Below are 22,093 nucleotides of genomic sequence, written 5' to 3' on the forward strand. Positions count from 1 at the left end.
CTGCCTGAAAGGTCCTTCATTCTTTACCCAGAATCCATGGACAGGATTCATGTCCAGGCCCTAGATCTTAATCCTTTACCTTCCAAATGAGATCTTCTTGTTTAACTAATTAGTTACAAATTGTTTCCTACACTTTACTTCTCGGATTTATTTTCCTACAGACCAGTTCCATAGGACATAAATTTTTCACTTTGTCAAGGCTTATCAAAGACCGGTATGGGGTGCCTCAATTCTTCAGGACCTAAAAAAGAGTGGCTGTCACGCGAAAGGGTATATATGTGACCTCTGTGGAGTGCACAGATGCACAGGACCACAGAGGGGTGAAAAAACAAAACAAAACAAAACAAAACCTCAAGTCTAAGAAGACTTCCTGGAAGAAAGTCCATGACAATCATTCCCAAGCCCCTCCCATACAGCACTAGGGAAAGCTCCACCCACTAAGGAGGAGCGGCAGCCGGAAGTAGACTTCGGGCGGAAGCAGGCTAGTTCAACTGGGCCCTCCATCCGACCTGCCCACAGCCCCGCCCACCCTAATGTAGGTGAAAGGTCGGTGGAGCCACTTGGACAGCGAGCAAGACCTAGACTGCCAGGAGCCGCCAGGTAGGCTGACAGAAGACTCACCATGGCAGACGAGCCGAAACATATCAGTCCGCTTAAGAACCTCCTGGCCGGCGGCTTTGGCGGCGTGTGCCTGGTGTTTGTGGGGCACCCCCTGGACACGGTCAAGGTGCGTGGAGTGTGGATTGGGGGGCTTGTGGAGGAAGGCCTGGGGGGGATCGGGGGGGGTGGGGGACGTGGAAAGTAGGGACCGCCGCGAGGTGCTGCCTCTGGACAGAAGTGGAGCCGGGCTGGTTGATGCTTCCGTGGGAAGTTTATAAGAGGGTTGATATGTAATTTACTAGTAAGCGCTGCTTTACCTAACCGGGCCAAAGGATCTGCATCAACTCCCTACCACTTCAAAAAACTTTTTTTTTCTCTCCCTCGAGAATCAATACGAAGTGGGCAGAAGCCCACTGTACCTCATAAGAGCCCGACCGCTCCAATTTCAAGGTCTTTGCATGACAGTTTTTTGACCCCACAGCACTTCTTTGGAGATAAGCAAGAAAAAGCTGCTTTCTATGCCCAGTTAACCCTAATGTTGTTAAAAAAAAGATTGAAGCAGGTCATCTGTAGACTCAGCCTCTCCAACAAAGGACAAAGGTGGCAGAGATGTCCTTTGACACAGTCTGGTGAAGCCAGTATGCCTCATAGCCTTTCTCTTGTGCACTTTTCTTTGCCTGAAGATGCACCTGTCCATTTTCAGCCAGCCACTCACCGCAGGGTAAGCTGCGTAGTCACCCCCATAGGAAGCACTGGCTAGTCAGGCTCAGGTGTGAAAATCGAGGTCACACAGGAAACTCTTTAGAGCTTGTTCCTGGACCTTTCTCTCCTCAGCCCTCCATGCCCTCCATTCTTCCTCTTAGCAAAGTCTTGCTTGAGATCGAAGTCTATATTTGATGACTTAGCTCTTATAGGCTCATAGCTTATAGTTTTTTCTTCTTTTTCCTGGACATAGGCCTGAAGGAAAATGGCAGATCACAGCTAGGATGGGTTTATGGGAAGAAGGCATGAGTCTTTGTGTGTGTGTGTGTGTGTGTGTGTGTGTGTGTGTGTGTGTGTGTGTGTGTGTCTCAAGTTGCTGGGACATGGAACACAGGAGAAGACCTGAATCTCATAAGGGTGGCAACCTCAGTTGGAGACTTGATAGGATGTCAGATCCTGTGAAGAATAGTATCCAAGAGCTCTTCTTCTTGGCAGGCTTGACAGCAGACTATCTGATGGCCTCTGTTCAAAGTGAAGCTCATCAAAGACAGAGCGCATTCTGGGGAGATTCTATGGTATTATGCAATGAGAAATTAGATCCTAACAGCAGCAAAGGCTTCTTAGTGCTTCTACAGCAGCGGCTGGTTCAAGTAGCTCAATCTAGCAAGGGAAAGTTTGTCTGGCCTTTCTTTCTTTTTTAAAGATTTATTTATTATATATATATATGAGTACACTGTAGCTGTCTTCAGACACACCAGATCCCATTACAGATGGTTGTGAGCCACCATGTGGTTGCTGGGAATTGAACTCAGGTCCTCTGGAAGAGAAGTTGGTGCTCTTAACCACTGAGCCATCTCTTCAGCCCCCCCCCCCCTTTATTTTTAATCTTGTTCTACAGAGGCAGAAATCTTGTCCTACAGAGGCAGAAATCTTGTCCTACACATCTGAGACTTTTAAAAAACAGTATCACAACTCCTTATATAAGTGTTACTCTTATTTGTCTCCTCTTGTTGATGTCACTCCCAGCAAGGGCCTAGTGACCTCTGTACTGAATTATAAATGACTGAATATTTTCACTGGCATGTTGACACCAGAGAACTTACCCTTGTAGGGCAAACCAAACCCACAGCTGACTGCTGTCCTTTTGACCTCAGAAGGCTAGGTGGCCACCATCTAAAAACTGATGCTTTTATGATTTGGTGTTTGTTTTTGTTTTTATTTGTGCTTTTTTCTTCTTTCCAGACGTAGTCTCAAGTATCCTATGCTGGCCTAAAACTCATTATGTAGCAAATGACCTTGAACTTCTGATCTTCTCCCTCACAAGTACTTGAAGGTTCTTTCAGAGTTTCAAGGAAACTAAGCCTTGGCCCATATGTCCTGTTCAGTAAGAATTGGCACAGTTCAGAACTGGGGCATGGAAAATTTTTATGGACAGTAGCATTGAAGCAGGCATTGAAAAGCTGGCTGATATTTGCTGGGTGTAGTAGCTCATGCCTTAACTTCATTACTTGGGAGGCAGAGGCAGGCAGATACTGTGAGATCGAGGCCAGCCCGGTTGACAAGGTAAGTTCCAGGACAGCTGGTGATGTTATACAGAAAAACCCTGTCTCCAAAAAAACAAAGCAAAACCCAAACAAACAAACAAACAAACAATAAAACAATAAAAGACTGATTTCTGACTAGGGAGAGCTATGGCATGGGGAGGTGTCTGAGGTCTCAGAACACTGGAGACTTGCAGTTTATAAGAAACAAAGATTTATTTCTTACAGTTCTGGAGGCTGGGAATGCCAAGATGCACCAGTCTACCGTCTGCCTGGCTGTTTGTGCTGTGTAATCCCATGGTGGAAGATGGAAGGGCAAGAGAATCAGACTCAAGTCTTAAGTCTCTTCTTTGGCTGGCATGAATCCACTCATGATAAAGCACAGGTCTTACCTCACAACACTGTTACTGCATTTTTGGGGTTAACTTCCAACACATAGCTTGGGGCAAGAGTAAAGGCAAGGCAGGCATGAGCTTGGGGTTAGGATCTAATATCAGCTGAGGGCTCTAGGTCCTCACTGGTTGGGATGGCTGAGATCATGATGAGATAAACAGAAGGGACATTTAAAAAAGAAATCATTGGGCTGGCTGGTGTAGCTATGCTGAATACTGGCCTAGCATTCCTGAAACCCTGAGTTTCAAGACCCCGTACTATGTAGAGCCTAAGCAGGATGCCTCTAATACCATTTGGGATGTAGAAGCTAAGAAGCTAAGAAGGTCAAGGTCACCTTCTGATACAAACTGAGTTTGAGGCCATCTTGGAATTTTATCTCAGAAATACTAAACAAATGAAATAAAAATGCTGGTCTACCTAGTGAGTTTAAGCCAGATGGTGTTACATATTGAGACTCTGTTTCAAAACAAACAAAAATTAAGAAAAAGAATCCCAGCACTTGAGAAGTGGAGGCAGGAGGGGTCAGGGGTGCAAATTCATCATCCTTGGCTATAGATACTGAGTTTGAGCAAGCCTGGGCAGCATAGGACTGTGTTTTAAAACAAGAAAGTCTACAAAAAGATAGCAGTCAAAATGTGTGCACTGGGTGTGTTGGCTAACATGCAGTAATCCAAACACACAACATGGCTACATGAGAGCATCAGCGTGCGTTCAGGGCTACCTAGGAGCACATAATAACCTGAGGCAAACCTGGGCTACATAGTAAGAACCCATCTAAGAAAGTATTCATTGCGTGGTGGCATATACCTTTAATTCCAGCACTTGGGAGGTAGAGGCAGGTGAATTTCTGAGTTCAAGGCCAGCCTGGTCTACAGAGTGAGTTCCAGGTCAGCCAGGGATAGACAGAGAAACCCTGTCTCAAAAGCAAAATAAATAAATCCAAAAGACCACTAAACAAAATATATTTATCTGTGTGTGTGTGTGTGTGTGTGTGTGTGTGTGTGTGTGTTCACATGAGTGCAGCTGCCCATGGAGACTAGAGGCACCAGGTTCCTTGGAGCTATAGGTAGCTGTAACCACCCATGGGCAGCTGCACTCATGTGAATTGAACTCAGCTGAGTCCGGTGCTCTTAACCACCTAGCCATCTCATCATCACTCCAGCCAAAGAAAGTTTTAGGGGTTTTTTGTTTGTTTGTTTGTTTTATTTAACTTTTTTTCCCCTGTGACAGGGTTTCCCTGTGTGTAGCTCTGGCTGTCTTAGGACTCTCATTGTAAACTAGGCTGGCCTCAAACTCAAGAGACCTGCCTACCTTTGCCTCCTGAGTGGTGGAACTAAAGGCATGTGCCACCATGCCCAGCTAAATAAAGCTTCCCCTCCCCCTTTAGTGGAAGGTTATGCCTACCATGGAGGATCTGAAGGTGCACACAAGGGTCGCATGATGAGAAACAGTGGCTACCACTGGACAGTATGATTGTTGTATTCCATAAACCGTAAGATTTGCATGTCATCCCTACTCCCTAGGGAACAGCTTCCTCACTAGGGCATGTAAGGTCCTTAACACATACAACAAGAAAGATTTATGCAGAAGTGGAAAAGAGTATGTTGAAATGAGATTCTGGGAAGGTTAGTGTGAGGACAGCCGTGAGATTTCAGCTTTTTTTTTTTTTTTTTTTTGAAGGTTTTTTTATTTATTTTATGTATGTGAATACACTGTAGCTGTCTTCAGACACACCAGAAGAAGGCATCAGATCTCATTACAGATGATTGTGAGCCACCATGTGGTTGCTGGGAATTGAACTCAGTGCCTCTTGAAGAGCAGTCAGTGCTCTTAACCACTGAGCCATCTATCCAGCCCGATTTCAGCTTCTATTACAGTATAAAACCAGACTCTGAGCCTTAGAGGTGAAAATAAAGACTCATTAATGTTCATAATCTTTGTGAGCCATATTTTGGGGAGCACTTTGGGTGGATGGTCTGCCTTAAGTCTTTCTTTTTTTTTTTCTTTTTCCTTCCTTCCTTTCTTCCTTCCTTCCTCCCTCTTTCCCTCCCTCCCTCCCTCCCTTCCTTCTTTCTTCCCTTCCTTCCTTCCTTCCTTCCTTCCTTCCTAACTTTCTTTTATTGTGACAGTTTCTCTGTATAACCCTCAGTGTTCTAGCAATTACTCTGTAGACCAGGCTGGCCTTGAACTCAGAGATCCATCTGCCTCTGTCTTTCTAGAGCTGGCATTAAAGGTTTGAGGCACCACTGCCCAGCTAGTCTGTTTCATTTTGAAATCGATTGTCTTGTAGCTCAGTCTGGCCTTGGAGTCAATACATAGCCAAAGATGTCCTTGAACTCCTGATTCTCCTGTCTTTACCTCCTAAGTGCTTGGGTAGTGTGTGTGTGTGTGTGTGTGTGTGTGTGTGTGTGTGTGTGTGTATGAAATTTGCTATTCAATGAAATATTTGCCAGTGAAAAGAATAAAATTGCAGGGGGAAAGGAAATAGGAGAGACATGGATTATATACACGAGGTACATTTTATATGTGGATAAACTGTCAAAGGATAAATATAAAACATACTTCTAAAGACTGAGATGGATGCACTAGGTGGCGGTGGCACTTGCCTTTAATCCCAGCACTCGGGAGGTAGAGGCAGATGGATCTCTGTGAATCTGGGGCCAGCCTGGTCTATAGAAATGCTGTTTCAAAAAAGAAAACAAACAACAACAACAAAACAACACACACACACACACACACACACACAAAGGAAAAAGGAGATGCCAGAGACAAGCTCAGCACGAGAGCACTTACTGTTATTGCACAGTCTTGCATAGGCCCTGGGTTTAATTCCGAGTACCTGCATAGCACTTTACAACTGTTCGTCACTCTAGTTCCAAAGGTCCTGACAGACTCTATGGCACTGCACGAATGTGGTGTACAGGCACATACATACTCTATGGTCAGGCAAAACAGTCATATACACAAAATTTTTAAAAAATTTAAAGAATGAATACAGGACTGGAGAGATAGTTCAGCAGTTAAGAGCACTGACTGCTCTTCCAGAGGTCCTGAGTTCAATTCCCAGCAACCACATGGTGGCTCACAATCATCTGTAACGGGATCTGATGCCCTCTTCTGGTGTGTCTGAAGACAGCGACAGTGTACTTATATACATAAATAAAAAATCTAAAAGAAGAATGAGAATTGCTACACAGAGAAACCTGGTCTCAAACCCAAAAGCAAGTAACTAAATTGAATGAGTGCTAATGGGGTAAAAGTGAAGTCTGGATTCAGAAAGAAGAAAATGCTGAAGACATCTGCAGTGGTGCACATCTCCCGGTTTAAGTGAAGTTGAAGCGCCAAAGATACAGCTCAGCAGGAAAGGTATTCATACAGGGTTCTAGGTTTAGTCTCCAGCCCTGGATATAAGGATAAGGAGCAGGAAGGGAGAGAAAGAGGAGTTAGATCATCCATGGTAATTCTAGAAGGTGATTGTTTAGTTTCTGATTTCAGGTCCGACTGCAGACGCAACCCCCAAGTTTGCCTGGACAGCCACCTATGTACTCTGGGACCTTGGACTGTTTCCGGAAGACTCTTATTAGAGAGGTATGCTTCTGGTGCTGGGCATCTCTTACTCAGGGGACTGTATTCAGGGGTTGGCACTACTTTTGGGAGTGAAGAAGAAAGCTGTGAGGTTCTGCTGGCCACAGCTGTAGCTCCCTCGCCGTGTCCTTCTCATCTGCTGTGGAGCCTGGTAATTCCAGCTGCTGGGTATACAGATGAATGGAGCCCATAAGGCGCTTTGCTCTTCCGGGAGATGGAGGTGTTAGCAAGGCATAATTGAAGCTGGGGGTTGGGTAAAAATTCACTTCTTGCCATACAGTGGCACTTCCTGGTAATCCTAGCACTTGGAATGCTCAGACAGGAAGATCTTAGAGCAAGGTTAACCTGGGCTATGTGGAGAGCTCCTGTATCAAAGATACATTAAAGCTCGAGAAATGGCCTAGCAGGTGAGAACACTTATCATCCATGCAGAGGACCCAGGTTTGATACGCAGCACCCAACCATTCATAACTCCAGTTCCAGGGGATCCAACACCCTCTTCTGACCTCTAAGGACACTAGTACATATATGTGAGTGTGTGTATATGTGTGTGTGTGTGTGCACAAGCAAAACACCCAAAACATAGATAATCTGAAAAAAGTGACCAAAAAAAAAATCTAACAAAAAGGAAACGTGTGAGGTTTGGAGAAGAAAGGAGGCCAGCAGAGTCTCTGTACTCCTAGACAGGGACATTTCATTCTGTTACTGTTCATCGACTCTATAAATTTTAATAGAATTTTTTTTTTAAAGATTTACTTGTTTTATGTAATTACACTGTCACTGCCTTCCACACACCAGAAGAGGGTATGGATATGGGATCTATTACAGATGGTGGTGAGCCACCATGTTGTTGCTGGGAATTAAACTCAGAACCTCTGGAAGAACAGTCAGTGCTCTTAACCATTGAGTCATCTCTTCAGCCCCAATAGAATGATTTTTTTTAATTATGCATATGAATGTCCACGTGTGTGCCTGATTCCTGTGGAGGTCAGAAAATGGTGTCAGATCCTGTGGAAATGGAGTTATGGATGGTTGTGAACTACCATGTGGGTGTCGGGAGTTGAGCCCAGTTCTTTAGCCAAAGCTACACCTGCCCTAAACGTTGAACCATCTCTCTAGCCCCCCTCTGCTTGTTCTGATGGTTTGAGTTGGTGTCTCATACTGCACCCCATTGTACTTGAGCACCCACTAATTCTACCTCACTCTTCCAAGTACAAAGATTACACTTGCACTTAAATACAACTTGCATATGACTATCTATCAGTCACACTCTTGAACATGCAGAGCCTGAAGGTCAGTGTCACCTAGAAGTGTAAAGGTGCTGGGAAGGAATGGACTCATCCTTGGTGTGGATGTTTCCAGGGTTCCTGCAGGACTCTCTGTAGGAGGAAGGCCTTGAGGCAGAGCCTGTGAGCTCTCTCACCCAAGGTGGCTCTGCCTTTCTTCTTTAGGGCCCTTCTTCCTTATATCTGGACCCAGGATGGAGTCTGATGAGGGTCTCCTGGGTATTCCAAACTTTAGTTTTATCCAGAGAGTTCTCTGCAAGAGATCCAAGTCTACAGTCTCTCAGTCAACACACTTTCAAGCTGTATCTTGAGTGTGAGGGGAAGGGCTTATGTAAATCCAATGGCTAAGTTAGGCCTGAGAAGCACATGTTTATAGATTTCCTGGAGGATAAGACTGGAGGATCACCACAGTTGACTTGGAATCCAGCTTGGGAAATATATTGGGAAAACAAAACCCATTGTTTTTGTGAGTGGGGCTGCAGCCTGTGGCACTGCCAGGCTTTTGTGAGATCCAGGAGGAATCTTAAATTTTGCCCCTCAGTTTTGGCTTTTCCAGACAGGGTTTCTCTGTGTAACCTTGTCTGACCTGGGTCTCACTCTGTAGACCTTTCCAACTCAGAGATCTGCCTGCCTCTGCTTGCTGAGTGCTCAGATTAAAGGGATGCACCACCACCACCCATCGACCAGGAGGAGTGCTAATAGGTACATGTGTGGCCCTTTGGTTTCTGAAAGATGTGGATGTTGGAGGGTCTGCATTGAGAGCAATCCTTCAGCCTGGATCTGTGGTGCATTCCCACTGTGTATCTGCTCTGTGTCAGGGGCAGTCTTAACTCTTTATTTTTGGAATTTGTTTTAAAAAATTATTTTTCTTCTTAAAGTTATACAGGTACTTAATTTTCCCCTGAAAGGCGAATAGCCACGTGACCCTTCTTCCCGCCTCCTGCTCCAGAGACGAGGGCTCTCACCCCTTCAGTTGTTTGCCCGGCTTCTGCAGTGCATTTGCTTCTATACTTTATATGTTTCTGCGTCTGAACACACGTCTAACCTGCTCCAGCCGCATCGTTGCGGCAGATTGTTTAACTCTTACAGTTCTTCTTCTTGCTTCTTTGCCTTGCGTAGCCATATAATTTTTTTTTATCACATTTTGTGACTTAATTCATTTTCCGTCTATTTTATTTGGAGGGACCAGGGATTGAATCCAGGTCGTGTACGTGCTAAGTACTCTGAGCTACACTTTAACCGCTCAGTTTATTATTTTTGTCATATGACTGGATGTCTTGCCCCATCCCCTCTTTTGAGAGATCTGATCTTATTTTGAAGGACAGATGACTTCAAACTTTGAGTCCTCTTGCTCCTGTCTCCTGAGAGCTGACATCATAGGCGTGTGCTTCCATATCCAGCTCTTACCTTTCCTTTTTTTAAAAAAATATTTTTTTAAAGATTTGCTTATTTAATTTATGTATTTGAGTTCACTGTTCAACTCTATTCAAACACACAAGAAGAGGGCATCAGATCCCATTACAGATGGTTGTGAGCCACCATGTGGTTGCTGGGAACTGAACTCAGGACCTCTGGAAGAGCAGTCAGTGCTCTTAACCGCTGAGCCATCTCTCCAGCCCATTACCTTTCCTTTTTAAGATGTGTTTATGTGCAGGAGTGTTTTACCTGCATGTATGTAGGTGTACATGTTTGCCTGGTACCCCCAGAGGTCAGAAAAGACTATACATAGTACTAGACCTACCCTATTCTACCCCTAAGTCCTTTAAATTTTATTTTATTTTATTTTTGCTGGCCATCTGTGGTAGCACAGGACTTTAATCTCAGCATTGTGAAAGGCAGAGGCATAATCCTTTCAATTCAAATCCATCTTGGTCTGCACAAGGTGTTCCAGATCAGCCAGGGATACAGAGTGAGACCCTCTCTCCAAAAAAAAAAAAAAAAAAAAAAAAAAATGCTCAGGTGGTCTCAGACACATCTTTAATCCCAGCACTTGGGAGGCAGAGGCAGATAGATTATAGGCCAGCCTGGTCTACGGCAGAGGCAGATAGATTATAGGCCAGCCTGGTCTACATAGCAAGCTCCAGGACTACAGAGAGATCCTAGAGAAGAAGAAGAAAGAAAGATGCCTGAGGACAGGTAACTAAGGTTTATTTCTGACCTATGCATGCACATATGTGCACTGGCACACAAGCATATTCCTAAACACACATGCACACACACACACACATACACTCACACTCACACACACAAAAATAAATGGGGGAAAATAAATCTTTGTATGCTCAGAAAGGTGGAGAAGAAAGCCAGAGTTTAGAGACAGCAAGGCTTCCCTTTGTTAGTGGTGGGGTGCTGGGGTGCTTCTCAGAGGCTGGGGTACAACTCAGAGGCTGGGGTTCAGATCAGAGGCCATGGTGCTGCTCAGAGGCTGGGGTTCAGTTCAGACTGGGGTGCTTCTCAGATGCCAGGGTACTGCTCAGAGGCCCGGGTGCTGCTCAGAGGCTGGGGTGCTCCTCAGCTCAGAGGCCAGGGTACAGCTCAGAGATGAGCTTTTGATTGGCCCTTCGTTTGATTCCCAGCACTGAAAGAGAGTGGTGGTATTGAACATCAGATTCTGTTTCCGTGATTCCTTGCAGGGCATCACAGGGCTATACCGGGGCATGGCTGCACCTATCATTGGAGTCACCCCTATGTTCGCTGTGTGCTTCTTTGGGTTTGGTTTGGGGAAGAAACTACAGCAGAAATCTCCAGAGGATGAACTGAAGTAAGTATTCTTAGGCGGTTCTTCTTGGTGCTGTGAAGGGAAAAAATCTTGACCCCGAGTCTATACTCTGGGCCCCAGGGCTGACTTGTGGGCACTCTGAGTCAAGGGAGTATCTGAGTTTCCTGTGTTCTATGGAATGAAAGGGTAAAAGAAGAATAGAGCCCTCCTCTTTGCCAGATTGTCACTAATTTATTTTTTTCTAAGATTTATTTACTTATTTTATATAAGTACACTCTAGCTGTCTTCAGACACACCAGAAGAGGTCATCAGATCCCATTACAGATGGTTGTGAGCCACCATGTGGTTTCTGGGAATTGAACTCAGGACCTCTGGAAGAGCAGCCAGTGCTCTTAACCTCTGAGCCATCTCTCCAGCCCTCTCATTAATTTCTTAAATCCCCTTTGCACACTGCCCACTGCACACACTGGAGACAAATTCTGTGGTGGTTCTTACTGCCACATCAAGGACGAACAGTTAAAATTTCCTGTTAACTGGTTAAGAGAAGGTTCCAGTGGCTGGAGAGATGGCTCAGTTGTTAATGGCACTTGTTGCTTTGCAGTGACAACCTACATGGTGGCTCACAACTGTCTGCAATTCCAGTTCCAGCAGATCAGACGTCTTCTGACTTTCTCAGGCACCAGGCACATTCATGGCACACATACATGCTGCCAAATCACTCATGTACATAAAGTAAATTTTAAGAAAGGCTCCCTGTGTAACCAAAGATGACCTTGAACTTCTGATCCTCTTGCCTCTACCTGTTGTGTCCTGAGATGGCAGCTGTGTTACCACCCCACCCCTGTTTTTCTTTGCAGGGCAGGGGACTGAGCCCAGGATTGTATAGTACAGTCTCCCAAATGAGATGTATCTCTAGCTCTTATTGTATCTTCTTTACAGTTTTTAAAGTTTTATTTTGTTATTTTATGTGTATGGGTGTTTTGCCTGTATGTCTGTGTGCCACGTGGGTGCAGTACCCGAGAAGGCCAGAGGAGGGTGTCAGATCTCCTAGCATTGCCCGTTCAGACTGTTAATGAGCTGCCTCATGGGTACTTGGAATTGAACCCAAGTCCTTTGGAAGAGCAACCCCAATGTTCTTTACTACTTAGCATATCTTGAACCTTTTGTATGTTCTTTTAGTAAATTTTTAGAGTTATTTTGGGTATAAAGAGATAACTGAGTCAGAATTATACCTCAATATTAAAAAAAAAAGTTAATGTGTAAGCTTCTCAGGATGCAGGGGAATGTTCAGTGAAACTCTTAATTTGATAAAGGGTCCTCAGTCTTGAGCCATACAGGTTAAGAGCTCCTGAAAAGGCACAGGAGCCACCAGGGCTGGCAAGGCTGGCATCTGGGAGCTCCAGGGAGGAAATCAAGTGTCACATGCTTGTACTTTTACCGCATCAGCCCCTAACAGGCTTGACGAGGGTCTAAGCTACAGATAGCAGTGTTTGCAATGGGAGGTTCTGTTCCTGGAGCCATGCTGTTCTCAATGTGTCTAGATACATTAAGGGCCTCCAGGTGTGAGTGGCTTTGTTTTGGCTTCTTTTATTTGTTTTTGTTTAAGCTGTTGGACTGTTGGCACACCGAGGACCTAGGGGTCCATATCATCTCTGAACACCTGCTCCTGCAACGTGACATCTCACAGTTGTACCACATTTATGGGCTGTGTTCCCATATACTAATGTCAGCACAGAAGAAACAGCCTTTCTTTAGGAGCAGAGTGTGACACTTCAGACTCCATCCCATCCCCATCATCCTGTCTGCCTTGCTACAGCTACCTCCCCACAGTGCCATTTAGCATGGAAAAGGGTTTTACAGGCGCTCTGGAGACCTAGCGCTCACAGACACCTCCTGGAAATGGGGGTGGGAGTAGCCGAGTAAGCCAGGTACTCATGGTGTCTGCACGGTGTCCTGTTTAGGGAATGGTTCCTAAGGTTGGGCATCCTGGCAGGAATGTAAACAGGGACTGTGACACTGGGTATATGTGTAAGCAAGTCTCCTGTGCCACCTGGGTCAGGTCTACAGGCAGAGAGTAGGTATTTGTTTTTGCAGAAAACTGTGAATTAAAACAGTGACTACAGTTCTTTTGAGTAGGCTCCTGAATGACAGTTCTGAGGATTGAATCTGGGACCTCACACATGCTGGTCAAGCACTATACTGCTGAGTTGTATATCCTGCCTTTTGCTTGATTTACTACCATACAGCCTTGACTGGCCTGGACCTGGCTATGTAAACCAGGATAGCCTCAGACTCATAGAGATACACCAATCTCTGCTTCCTGTGTGCTGAAATCAAAGGTGTGCACCAACCCTAGTCCTCTTTTAATTATGTATTTATTTATTTATCTTTTTTGGGAGGGAGTTTTGTTTTTTTGGGTTTTGTTTGTTTGTTTGGTTTTTGGCTTTTCAAGACTGTGTTTCTCTGTGTAGCCTTGGCTGTCCTGGAACTCTTGTAAACCAGGCTGGCCTTGAATTTACAGAGATTTGCCTGCCTCTGAAGGACTGGGATCAAAGGTGTGTGCCACCTCACCCTGCTTTTACCCTTTATTTCTGAGACAACCTCTCACTGTGTTGTGAGGCTGGTCTTCAATTTATTCTGTAGCTCAGACAAGCCTGGACCCTACAAGATCTTCCTGTCTCAGCTTTTCAAGTAGTTAGGGCTACAGGTCGTCACCACATAGCCCAAAAGGTTTGCACACGGATACAAACTGGTACAGCCACTATGACGACTATTCACATCTCCGGTCACATAAACATACCCTAGGCCAGGCATGGTGGCACTCACCTGTACTCCTAATACTTGGAAAGTGGAGGGAATACGATCAATTATATAGTGAGGTCAGGCGGCGGCATGGGCTGTTTCGTCTTAAAGACAAACACCCTGGAGTTGGCCCTCTGGCCTCTGTTGAAAGTTCCAGGACATTCTGGGCAATATAGGGCCTCTGTTGAAATGGAAAGAAACAAAACCCACAGTCTCTTGATTGTTGTCTGAAGAAGATGTGTGAGCCTTATGTTGGGTAAGTGCATGAAAGAACCAAGTTATCAAAACTGTTGCCATTCCTAACAGGGAAGGATCCTGGATAGGATGTCCCCCATTGCTGTTCCCTTGTCTTGAACTCCTTGGAGTAAGTCTGGCCTGAGGCTCAGTTGTCAGAGCTTTAGACTAGTGAGGCCTGATGCAAGGGCCAGTATGTTCAATTTTCAGCAACATTTGACAAATTGTAGGGACTCACAAAGAGTGTGAATTTATGTCCTATTATCTGCCCATGATGGTATTACAAAACCCAGAAAGATAAGGTCTTGTTAGAGGTGACACAGACATCTTTAGTGACAAACAGTAGGAGTCTTAGACCCCTCCTCATTTTCAGGCTGCTTCATTCTGTGGGAGTAGGATGAGAACCCATGATTCATGCTATTGGGGAGTTTTTCATTACAGTGCCCACAGGACATTACTGTGGACCATTGTTGACTTAGCTTTTCTCTAAATCTCATACTGCAATCCTCATTACTGGCCTGGTCTGAAGGTTAGCTTTAAATGCCATCTTGCTACAGCTTAGGGTCACCTGGAAAGAGAGTGCCAATTATCATAATTGTCTTTATCTGGTTATTTATGAGCATGTCTTTATTGCTTATTGATGTAGGAAGACCTAGCCTATTGCGAGCGGTCCCTAGGCAGCGTCCCTGAGCTATATAAGACAGAAAGCCAAAGGAACTAAGAGCAAGCAGCATGGGTACCTTTGTTCCTCTCTGCTCTTGACTGTAAATGTGATCTAACTAGCTGCCTGATTTTCTGCCTTACTTCTGCTGAATGATGGGTTGTACTCTGGAAATTAAGACAAACAAACCTCATTTTCCCATCGGTTGCATTGATCAAGGTATTTTATCTCAGCAATAGAAATGAAGCTAGAACCCCTGGCCTCCTCTCAGCCTTCAGGATGGCCATAGCCATTCTCTCTGACCTTGAAGCTTTCCTGCTCCAGTCTTGCCTTAATGTTCTAGTTCCTTGGTGGCCCAGGAGATGTGATATTGGAGCAGAACTGGGGTCTGCTGAGGTTTAGGTCTCAGGTTGGAGGTTCTCTCTGCCCCACAACAACTCAGTGTTTTACACTTGGAGATGAAGCCTCTGAGACCTGGTAACTTGTCCAGAGTTACTGAAGGCAGCAGACTCATGGGTGAAAACTGTATCTCACTATAAAGCTTTTCTCAAGGATGGGGGGGCTTCATTGTGCACCTATTATATGTGGGTTTCATAGTCTCCTGTTCTTGACATTGAGACTCTTGCTTTGGTAAATTTGATAACAGAATCACCCAGAATCTGTAAAATCCGATTCACTCATGGCCATGCTTCTCCCCAGACTATGTACTAATTTTTCCTAACAACCCTACTTTCTCTGCTGGGACTGACCCAGTCCTTGGTGATAACTACAGATGGTTGTTTCTGGTCTTGTTCTCAATGCAGCTACCCACAGCTGTTTGTAGCTGGGATGTTATCTGGTGTGTTCACCACAGGAATCATGACCCCTGGAGAACGGATCAAATGCTTACTGCAGGTAAGGTTGTAGGTTGTGAGTAGGAAAGAAGCACACATTTCACATGCATATTAGTAGTATCTTGGAGTTTGTTGTTTTGAGTCACAGTTTTGCTGTGTGTCACCGGCTAGCCTCAAACTCATGATTCTCCTGCCTCAGTCACCCCACGCTTGGCTTACAGGCAAATGGTCATGGTCATGTTCTGTCATGCCTGGATTTATATTTATGTTCTTTTCTCCTCTATGAAGTCTTTAGGCACAGAAAACATGTGCAAAACCTGTTTTCAGAAACATGGACAAATCGAGAACCAGATACCAGCTGTTGTGGTGCCTTCCCAGCAGGATGGGCACAAGTTCATGTGTTGTAGCACACACTACAATCCCAGCACTAAGGAAGCCGAGACAGGGGCTTCACACAGTTCAGTGTTATCTGGACTGCACAGAGTTCCAGGACAGCCAGTGCTACATAAAGAGACCCTGTCTCAAAACAAACAAACCAAAATGTAAAACCCAAACATAGAAACAAAACTATAGAGTGGTATTTACTGCTATTTGGACAGTAAATGGAGTCATACATTATCTTGGGCAGGAGCAGCCTCCCTTCTATCTTCAATGAGAGTGGATATAGCGCAGTAGTACATTATCTGTTTCGCTTGTGCAAGGTCCTCGGTTCAGACCCCCGAGAATGGCTTTTGCTGAGAGACTAGTTGCTTTAAGTTTCTGTTTTTTATTTTATTTTAGGTTTATTTATTGAGTATAAGTATACTGTAGCTGTCTTCAGACTCACCAGGAGAGGGCATCAGACCCCATTACAGATGGTTGGGAGCCACACTGTGGTTGCTGGGATTTGCACTCAGGACCTCTGGAAGAGCAGTCAGTGCTCTAACCACTGAGCCATCTCTCCGTCCATGCCTTCAGTTTCTGAAGAGCCACTGACAAGGGCAGATGAGACTAGATAGGTGCATCTCTGACATTTTATTCACTAACTCTACTGCCTTAGTTCTTGTTTTGTTTGGGACTTTACTGAATTTTTGTTTTAGAGACAGTCTTACATGGCCCAAGCTACGTGTACTTACAAGCTACGTGTACATACGCTTACTCGGAGGAGAATAGCATCCTTGGACTCCTAGTCTTCTCAGCCCTTCCTCTCAGCTGCTGGGATTACAGGCAGAGAGCCATCATGCCTGGTTTGAAAAAGAGATGTTATTTTTAAAGAACATTTTTAAATTAATGTATTATTGGGCTGGAGCACATCTGTCACACACAGTGCATCAGTAACTTCAGGACAACGTTGTGGGTCAGTTCTCTCCTTCCTCCATGTGGTTCTGGGGAACCAAACTTACACAACACGTGCCTTTATCTGCTGAGTCATCTCACTGTCCATTTTTCTTTTCTTTTTTTGAGACAGGGTCTCACTTTATAGCCCTGGCTGGCGTGGAACACACTGTGTAGACCAGGCTGGCCTCAAACTCAGAGAGTTCTGCTTGCTTTTATCTCCAGAGTGCTGGCCCGTTAAAGGTGTGTGCCATGATTTTGGTTGTTTTGAAAGACAGTCTTTAAAAACCAAACAAAATAAAAATAAAATCTTGCTATATCTCTCAGGTTGGCATGAAGCACTCACCTTGAGTGAGCACCAAGCTGGCCTTGGAGCTTCAGAAATTCTATGCTCTCTATGATTATATGTACCACCCATCCAGCAGGGGTATATAAACCCTGGCTAGCCTCATACTTACTAAGTAGCTTGGGATGACCTCGAACTGCATGCCTTCTTGCCTCTGACCTCCCAAGTGCCGGGATTACGTTGTTGGTATCCCACACCAGGTCTTGTCTTTATTAACTCATTTCTACTGTAACGGTTCTTTGCTGCTGTTGAGTGAGGTAGCCACTGAGCCTTTTACTAAGTTTCCTTCCCGGTTTGGAATTTTATTTAGCTCTCCTTTGCATATTGTAGTTTCTCTGCTGAAGCGATCCGTTTCTTTGCTGTAGGTATCGTCATGTTTCAAGCATATTCATAATTTTTCATTAAAGGATTTTTTTTTTATTATGGCTGCTTTAGAAATCTTTGTCAGATAGTTCTAACATCTCTGGCATCTTGTTGGCTCGTGTGTGTGTGTGTGTGTGTGTGTGTGTGTGTGTGTGGTTTTTTGTTTTTTGTTTTGGTTTTGTTTTTTGTTTTTTTTTTTGAGCCAAGTATGTACATGTGTATGTGGAGGCCAGGGGGCAGCCTGGTTATCCCTAAGGGCTAGCCCACCTTGTCTTTTGAGACAGGTTTTCTCACTAGCCTAAGGCTCAGTGACTAAGCTATGCTAGCTAGCCAGGGGACCCCAAACCTGCTGGGTCTGTCAATTCCAACGCTGCTGCTTTTGACTTGGTGATCTTCCATCCCTCCCAGATTCAGGCTTCTTCAGGGGAAAACAAATACAATGGTACCTTGGACTGTGCAAAGAAGATCTATCAGGAGTTTGGGATCCGTGGCTTCTACAAAGGGACTGTGCTCACTCTCATGCGAGGTAACATCTGCAGCTCTGCACTTTAGGTCACCTGGGAAGGCCAGCTGGGAACCTGTCCTTGAGAAGCTTCCCTGGATGTCTAGATCATGACATATGCCTTACAAACCAGTAGTGTATGTCCTGGTTCTAGGCAGTCTCACCCAGTGTGAACACAGAGAAGGACAGAGAGAACGTTCTCCTCGAATGTCTTCAGAGGTAGAGTTATGCCACGGGAAGGCAGAGGCTTCTAGACAGAGATGGTGGCTGAAGGGATGAGAAGGGAAACAAGAAAGATTTGGGAACAGTGGGAAACTCTCCAGGGCCTGTGCTTGGTAGGCAGTGCTCTACCATTGAGCTACACTCCCAGACCTCCTCTTGGTGTGACAGGCAGGATTCTTGAGCAGAGACTGTCTCATCCTGAGATGGCACCTTAGAGGAAGGCCAGACGGTTAGCTGTGACTATAATGGGTGTATTAGTGGTGACCGCCTGCAGGAGCCCTGAGAGATTAATTATATCCATTGTGCCCTCACACCAGTGCGTGGCTCTCAGCAGCTTCTGATAGCTGCAGACTGATTATTAAGCTAGGAGGTAACTGGGTGGTAGCGGTGCACACCTTTAATCCCAGCACTTGGTAGGTAAAAGCAGGTGGAGCTCTGAGTTTGAGGCCATCCTGTTCTACAAAGTGAGTTTGAGCACTATACAGAAAAACCCAGTTTCAAATAACCAAAACCAACCAACCAACCAAGCAAGCAAACAAAAGAGGGTGTAGGAGCTGAGAGATGGCTGAGTGGCTAAGAGCCTGGCCACCTTCCTAGAGAATTCGGGTTCAGTTTCCAGTGTCCACCTCACAGCTCACAGGAGTCTGCAACTCCAGTTCTGGAGGATCTGATGTCTTCTGGCTTGTATGGGCATTGCACACGTATGGTGCACAGACACATGCAGAGAAAATATTCATATGTGTTTTTTAAAAAGCTAAAAAAATTAAAACCAGAAAGGATGCAGCTGCTAGAACTTCTCCGAATCTTCCCCAGGGAAGAGCACACTAATTGGTACACTGAAGATATATACATACAAGTAACATGGATCAGACCAAGCAGGCTCTATTTAGTATTTATACTATATATGTGTGTGTATGTAGTACAATATATTGAATATACTTTAGTAGGTAGTAATATAAATATATATTTAGTATAAATATATTTATATTGTACTTAATATAAATATGTACATTTAATATAAAGTCATGTTGATGTATATTTAATATTATATATATTTATCTAGTATGTGTAGATTATGTACTTATTCTTATATTTGTTTATAACATATTTATTTTATATTATATTTATATATAAATATAAATTATATCTTTGTATATGTAATACAAAGAAAAGGAGGTCATGAATTTGAAAGAGAACAAGGTGGTAGGTAGTACATAGAGCACTTGAAGGGAGAAAGAGGGAAATCGTGTAATTATAACCTAAAGAACAGTCCTCTAGAGAAACACACCGTAGGAATCTTTGAATAGTCTAGTGCCTATCTTCGGAGATTTCATGAATTTTTAATTCACTTTTCTTGCCACCAACAGATGTTCCTGCCAGTGGGATGTACTTCATGACATATGAATGGCTTAAAAATCTCTTCACTCCCGAGGGAAAGAGGTGAAAAGAACATTAGAATGTAGAAGCCATTTTCCCACTGCTGGGTAGGTTGTCCTCTCCTGTACGTAGTAAGTCTGAAGCAGACATACTTTTTCTTTGTCCCTGTATTGGTTCCTTCAGTAGCTTCTGGGATACAGCTAAGGCCTCCTGCTCTGTCCCTTACTCCGTGGACAGAGTGGCAGCTGCCAGGTCTCAGACCTTGAGCCTCTTCCCCCAGTAACTTCCTCCCTGAGTACGATGGAGGAACTGGTCTGAATACTGCTTCCAGGCTTTTGTCTAACTGGGTTGTGGTGTTCTGCAGTGTCAGTGACCTCAGTGTTCCTCGAATCCTGGTGGCTGGTGGCTTTGCAGGGATCTTCAACTGGGTTGTGGCAATCCCCCCAGATGTGCTCAAGTCTCGATTCCAGACTGGTGAGTGGTGCAGATGTGGATGGAACAGGTCTAGCATTGACTACCCTGGGTTACAGAGGTTTTGTTTTTGTTGTTTGAGAAGGGGTCAGGCTGGCCTCTAACTTGCTACATAACCAAGAATGATCTTGGATTCTTGCTCCCAGCCTCTCCCTCCCAAGTGCTACTTATAAGCAGGGGTGCACCACAGGTGAGTGCTGAAGTCTTAAGATTCTGAGGATATACTCTCTCTTTTCCAGTGTCTGCCTGACCAACCTTCTCCTTCATATTCTAGATTTGCTATCATGTCAGCCTAAACACAAGATAAAAATGTCTTATTGTTCCTCTTCAGCATGGTCAGAGGCTGTTCAATTCAATTTTTTAACACTTTTGGCACTAGTAATCTAGACATTCCTGTCTTTGCCCCACTGTGAACTGAGCTGCGGAGTACTGCCTTCTAGGTATCCTTGCCCTGGTGCTAGCTCTCACCCAACAGATGTAATTATTAGATAGTCCTCATGGGGGTTACCATGGTCAGGTCACAAAACTTAGAGCTTAAAAAAAATTGGGTTCTGCCCTGCAGCACCTCCTGGAAAATATCCTAATGGTTTCAAAGATGTGTTGAGAGAGCTGATCCGAGATGAAGGAGTCACCTCCTTGTACAAAGGGTTCAATGCAGTCATGATCCGAGCCTTCCCAGCCAATGCCGTGAGTATCTGCTGGGGCTGTGATTTTTTTCCCTGCTGGATCAGTGCAAGCTGGCTTCTGCTGCTCTTGGGAATCACCGAGGCTCAGCCAGAGCTTCCACACCCTTTGCTTTCCTGTAGCTCCCTGTGGAGCTCTTTAAGGTCAGGGACTTGAATTTCTTTACCTGGTTTTCAGAAGTAAGGGTTGCAGGACATATATTTTCTCTTTCTTTTGTTCATCTCTTCCTTCTCTCTTCATTTCCCCCTTTTCTTTTCCCTTTTCCCCATCACACGTGTGTACACACACACACACACACACACACACACACACACATGTGTTAAGATTTTTCACCACACCCAGCATAGGGCGTGCACATCTCACTCCTCTTGGGAGTCAGTAAGTGTAGCTTCCTTTTTCCTGCTCCTCTCCCTTTCCTCTCCTTTCTTCTTTTAACAGGACCCCACTGTGTAGTCCAAGTTGGTTACCTTGGTTTCAAACTTGAGATCTTCCTAACTTAGCTTATGGGATATTGGGTGCACAGCCAGCATAATTTACTCCCTTAATCAAGGGATGGGATTTAGGAAGAGGCTAACCCAGCATGGTCCTGCAGATGGTGTCCACAAATCGTCACCCTCTCTTTCTGGTTTTTCTTTTCCCACCCAACCTCTTCTTAGGCCTGCTTCCTTGGCTTTGAAATTGCCATGAAGATCCTTAATTGGATTGCCCCCAACATGTGAGGCTGAAGACTGTTCAAGACTTGTACATGCTGGACAACTGTTGCTGAGAAGCAGGGGCAGGACTAGGAAGTCCTGAGGGCGAGGGGAGGGAAATGGTGTGATCAGAGCCCTAGGCTGTGATGCTGAAACTGTGGCCTTATGACATCCTCCACCTTGTATAACTTGGTGCCATTTTGAAACTTGAATTTAGAAGATTTCCAGAGCATTGGAGATGGAATAAATCTCATTTATAGACCTTTGGCCAAATTGCCACCCTCTGGTTGACTGAAGGCCCTACCTACTACACTCAAATACTCCTTACCAAAGAGTTGATGGCTGACTCCCTGGAGGCCCCCTACCTATTCTCAACCAGTTAAATCAGGAGCTGGGATCTTCAATCGCTAGCCAGGAAAACCCAAGAGATGTCCACAGTGCCATCTACTCCTGGCTGTACACAGGGATGTGGGTGTGTACCACACATCTGTCTACCCAGTGGACTAGGTAGATAATACCTAAGAACAGCCCACCCATTAACTATTGTTTTTTTGATATTTTTACACAAGAAATAATAATAATAAAACTAAATTTGTCTAAATTCTCAGGAGAAGGTGGAGAATTTTCCCTCCTACACAGTGAAGACAGCCTCAGCCTCCTGGGATAAGTGTGAAAGCCATAATGTAGAAAGGCTCTTTTTGCACATTCTTTCCCCCATGAGAGCACTCAGTTTTAACAGGAAACAATAAATATTGTTTCTAATTTT

The 22,093-nt window shown here is 44.7% G+C and overlaps 1 protein-coding gene across 1 annotated transcript; it reads left to right on the forward strand.

Moving 5' to 3' along the window:
* Window positions 1-504: 504 nt before the first annotated feature.
* SLC25A20 (solute carrier family 25 member 20) lies at window positions 505-22,093 on the forward strand. Its single transcript, XM_080934163.1, has 9 exons — window positions 505-727; window positions 6,732-6,824; window positions 10,741-10,868; window positions 15,327-15,417; window positions 17,788-17,905; window positions 19,471-19,543; window positions 19,845-19,954; window positions 20,514-20,638; window positions 21,292-22,093. The coding sequence occupies exons 1-9, from the start codon at window positions 623-625 to the stop codon at window positions 21,352-21,354; spliced, it is 906 nt and encodes a 301-aa protein (XP_080790289.1). The 5' UTR covers window positions 505-622; the 3' UTR covers window positions 21,355-22,093.

Source organism: Micromys minutus, assembly GCF_963924665.1.
Source record: "Micromys minutus genome assembly, chromosome: 21".
NCBI classification, from domain to species: Eukaryota; Metazoa; Chordata; class Mammalia; order Rodentia; family Muridae; genus Micromys; species Micromys minutus.

Bases quoted from the DNA above. Each gene is read 5' to 3' on its own strand.
- SLC25A20 (XM_080934163.1), top strand. From the start codon at position 623: ATGGCAGACGAGCCGAAACATATCAGTCCGCTTAAGAACCTCCTGGCC. The intron at 10,869-15,326 runs GTAAGTATTCTT...TTCTCAATGCAG, and splicing joins TCTCCAGAGGATGAACTGAA to CTACCCACAGCTGTTTGTAG. The intron at 17,906-19,470 runs GTAACATCTGCA...TGCCACCAACAG, and splicing joins TGTGCTCACTCTCATGCGAG to ATGTTCCTGCCAGTGGGATG.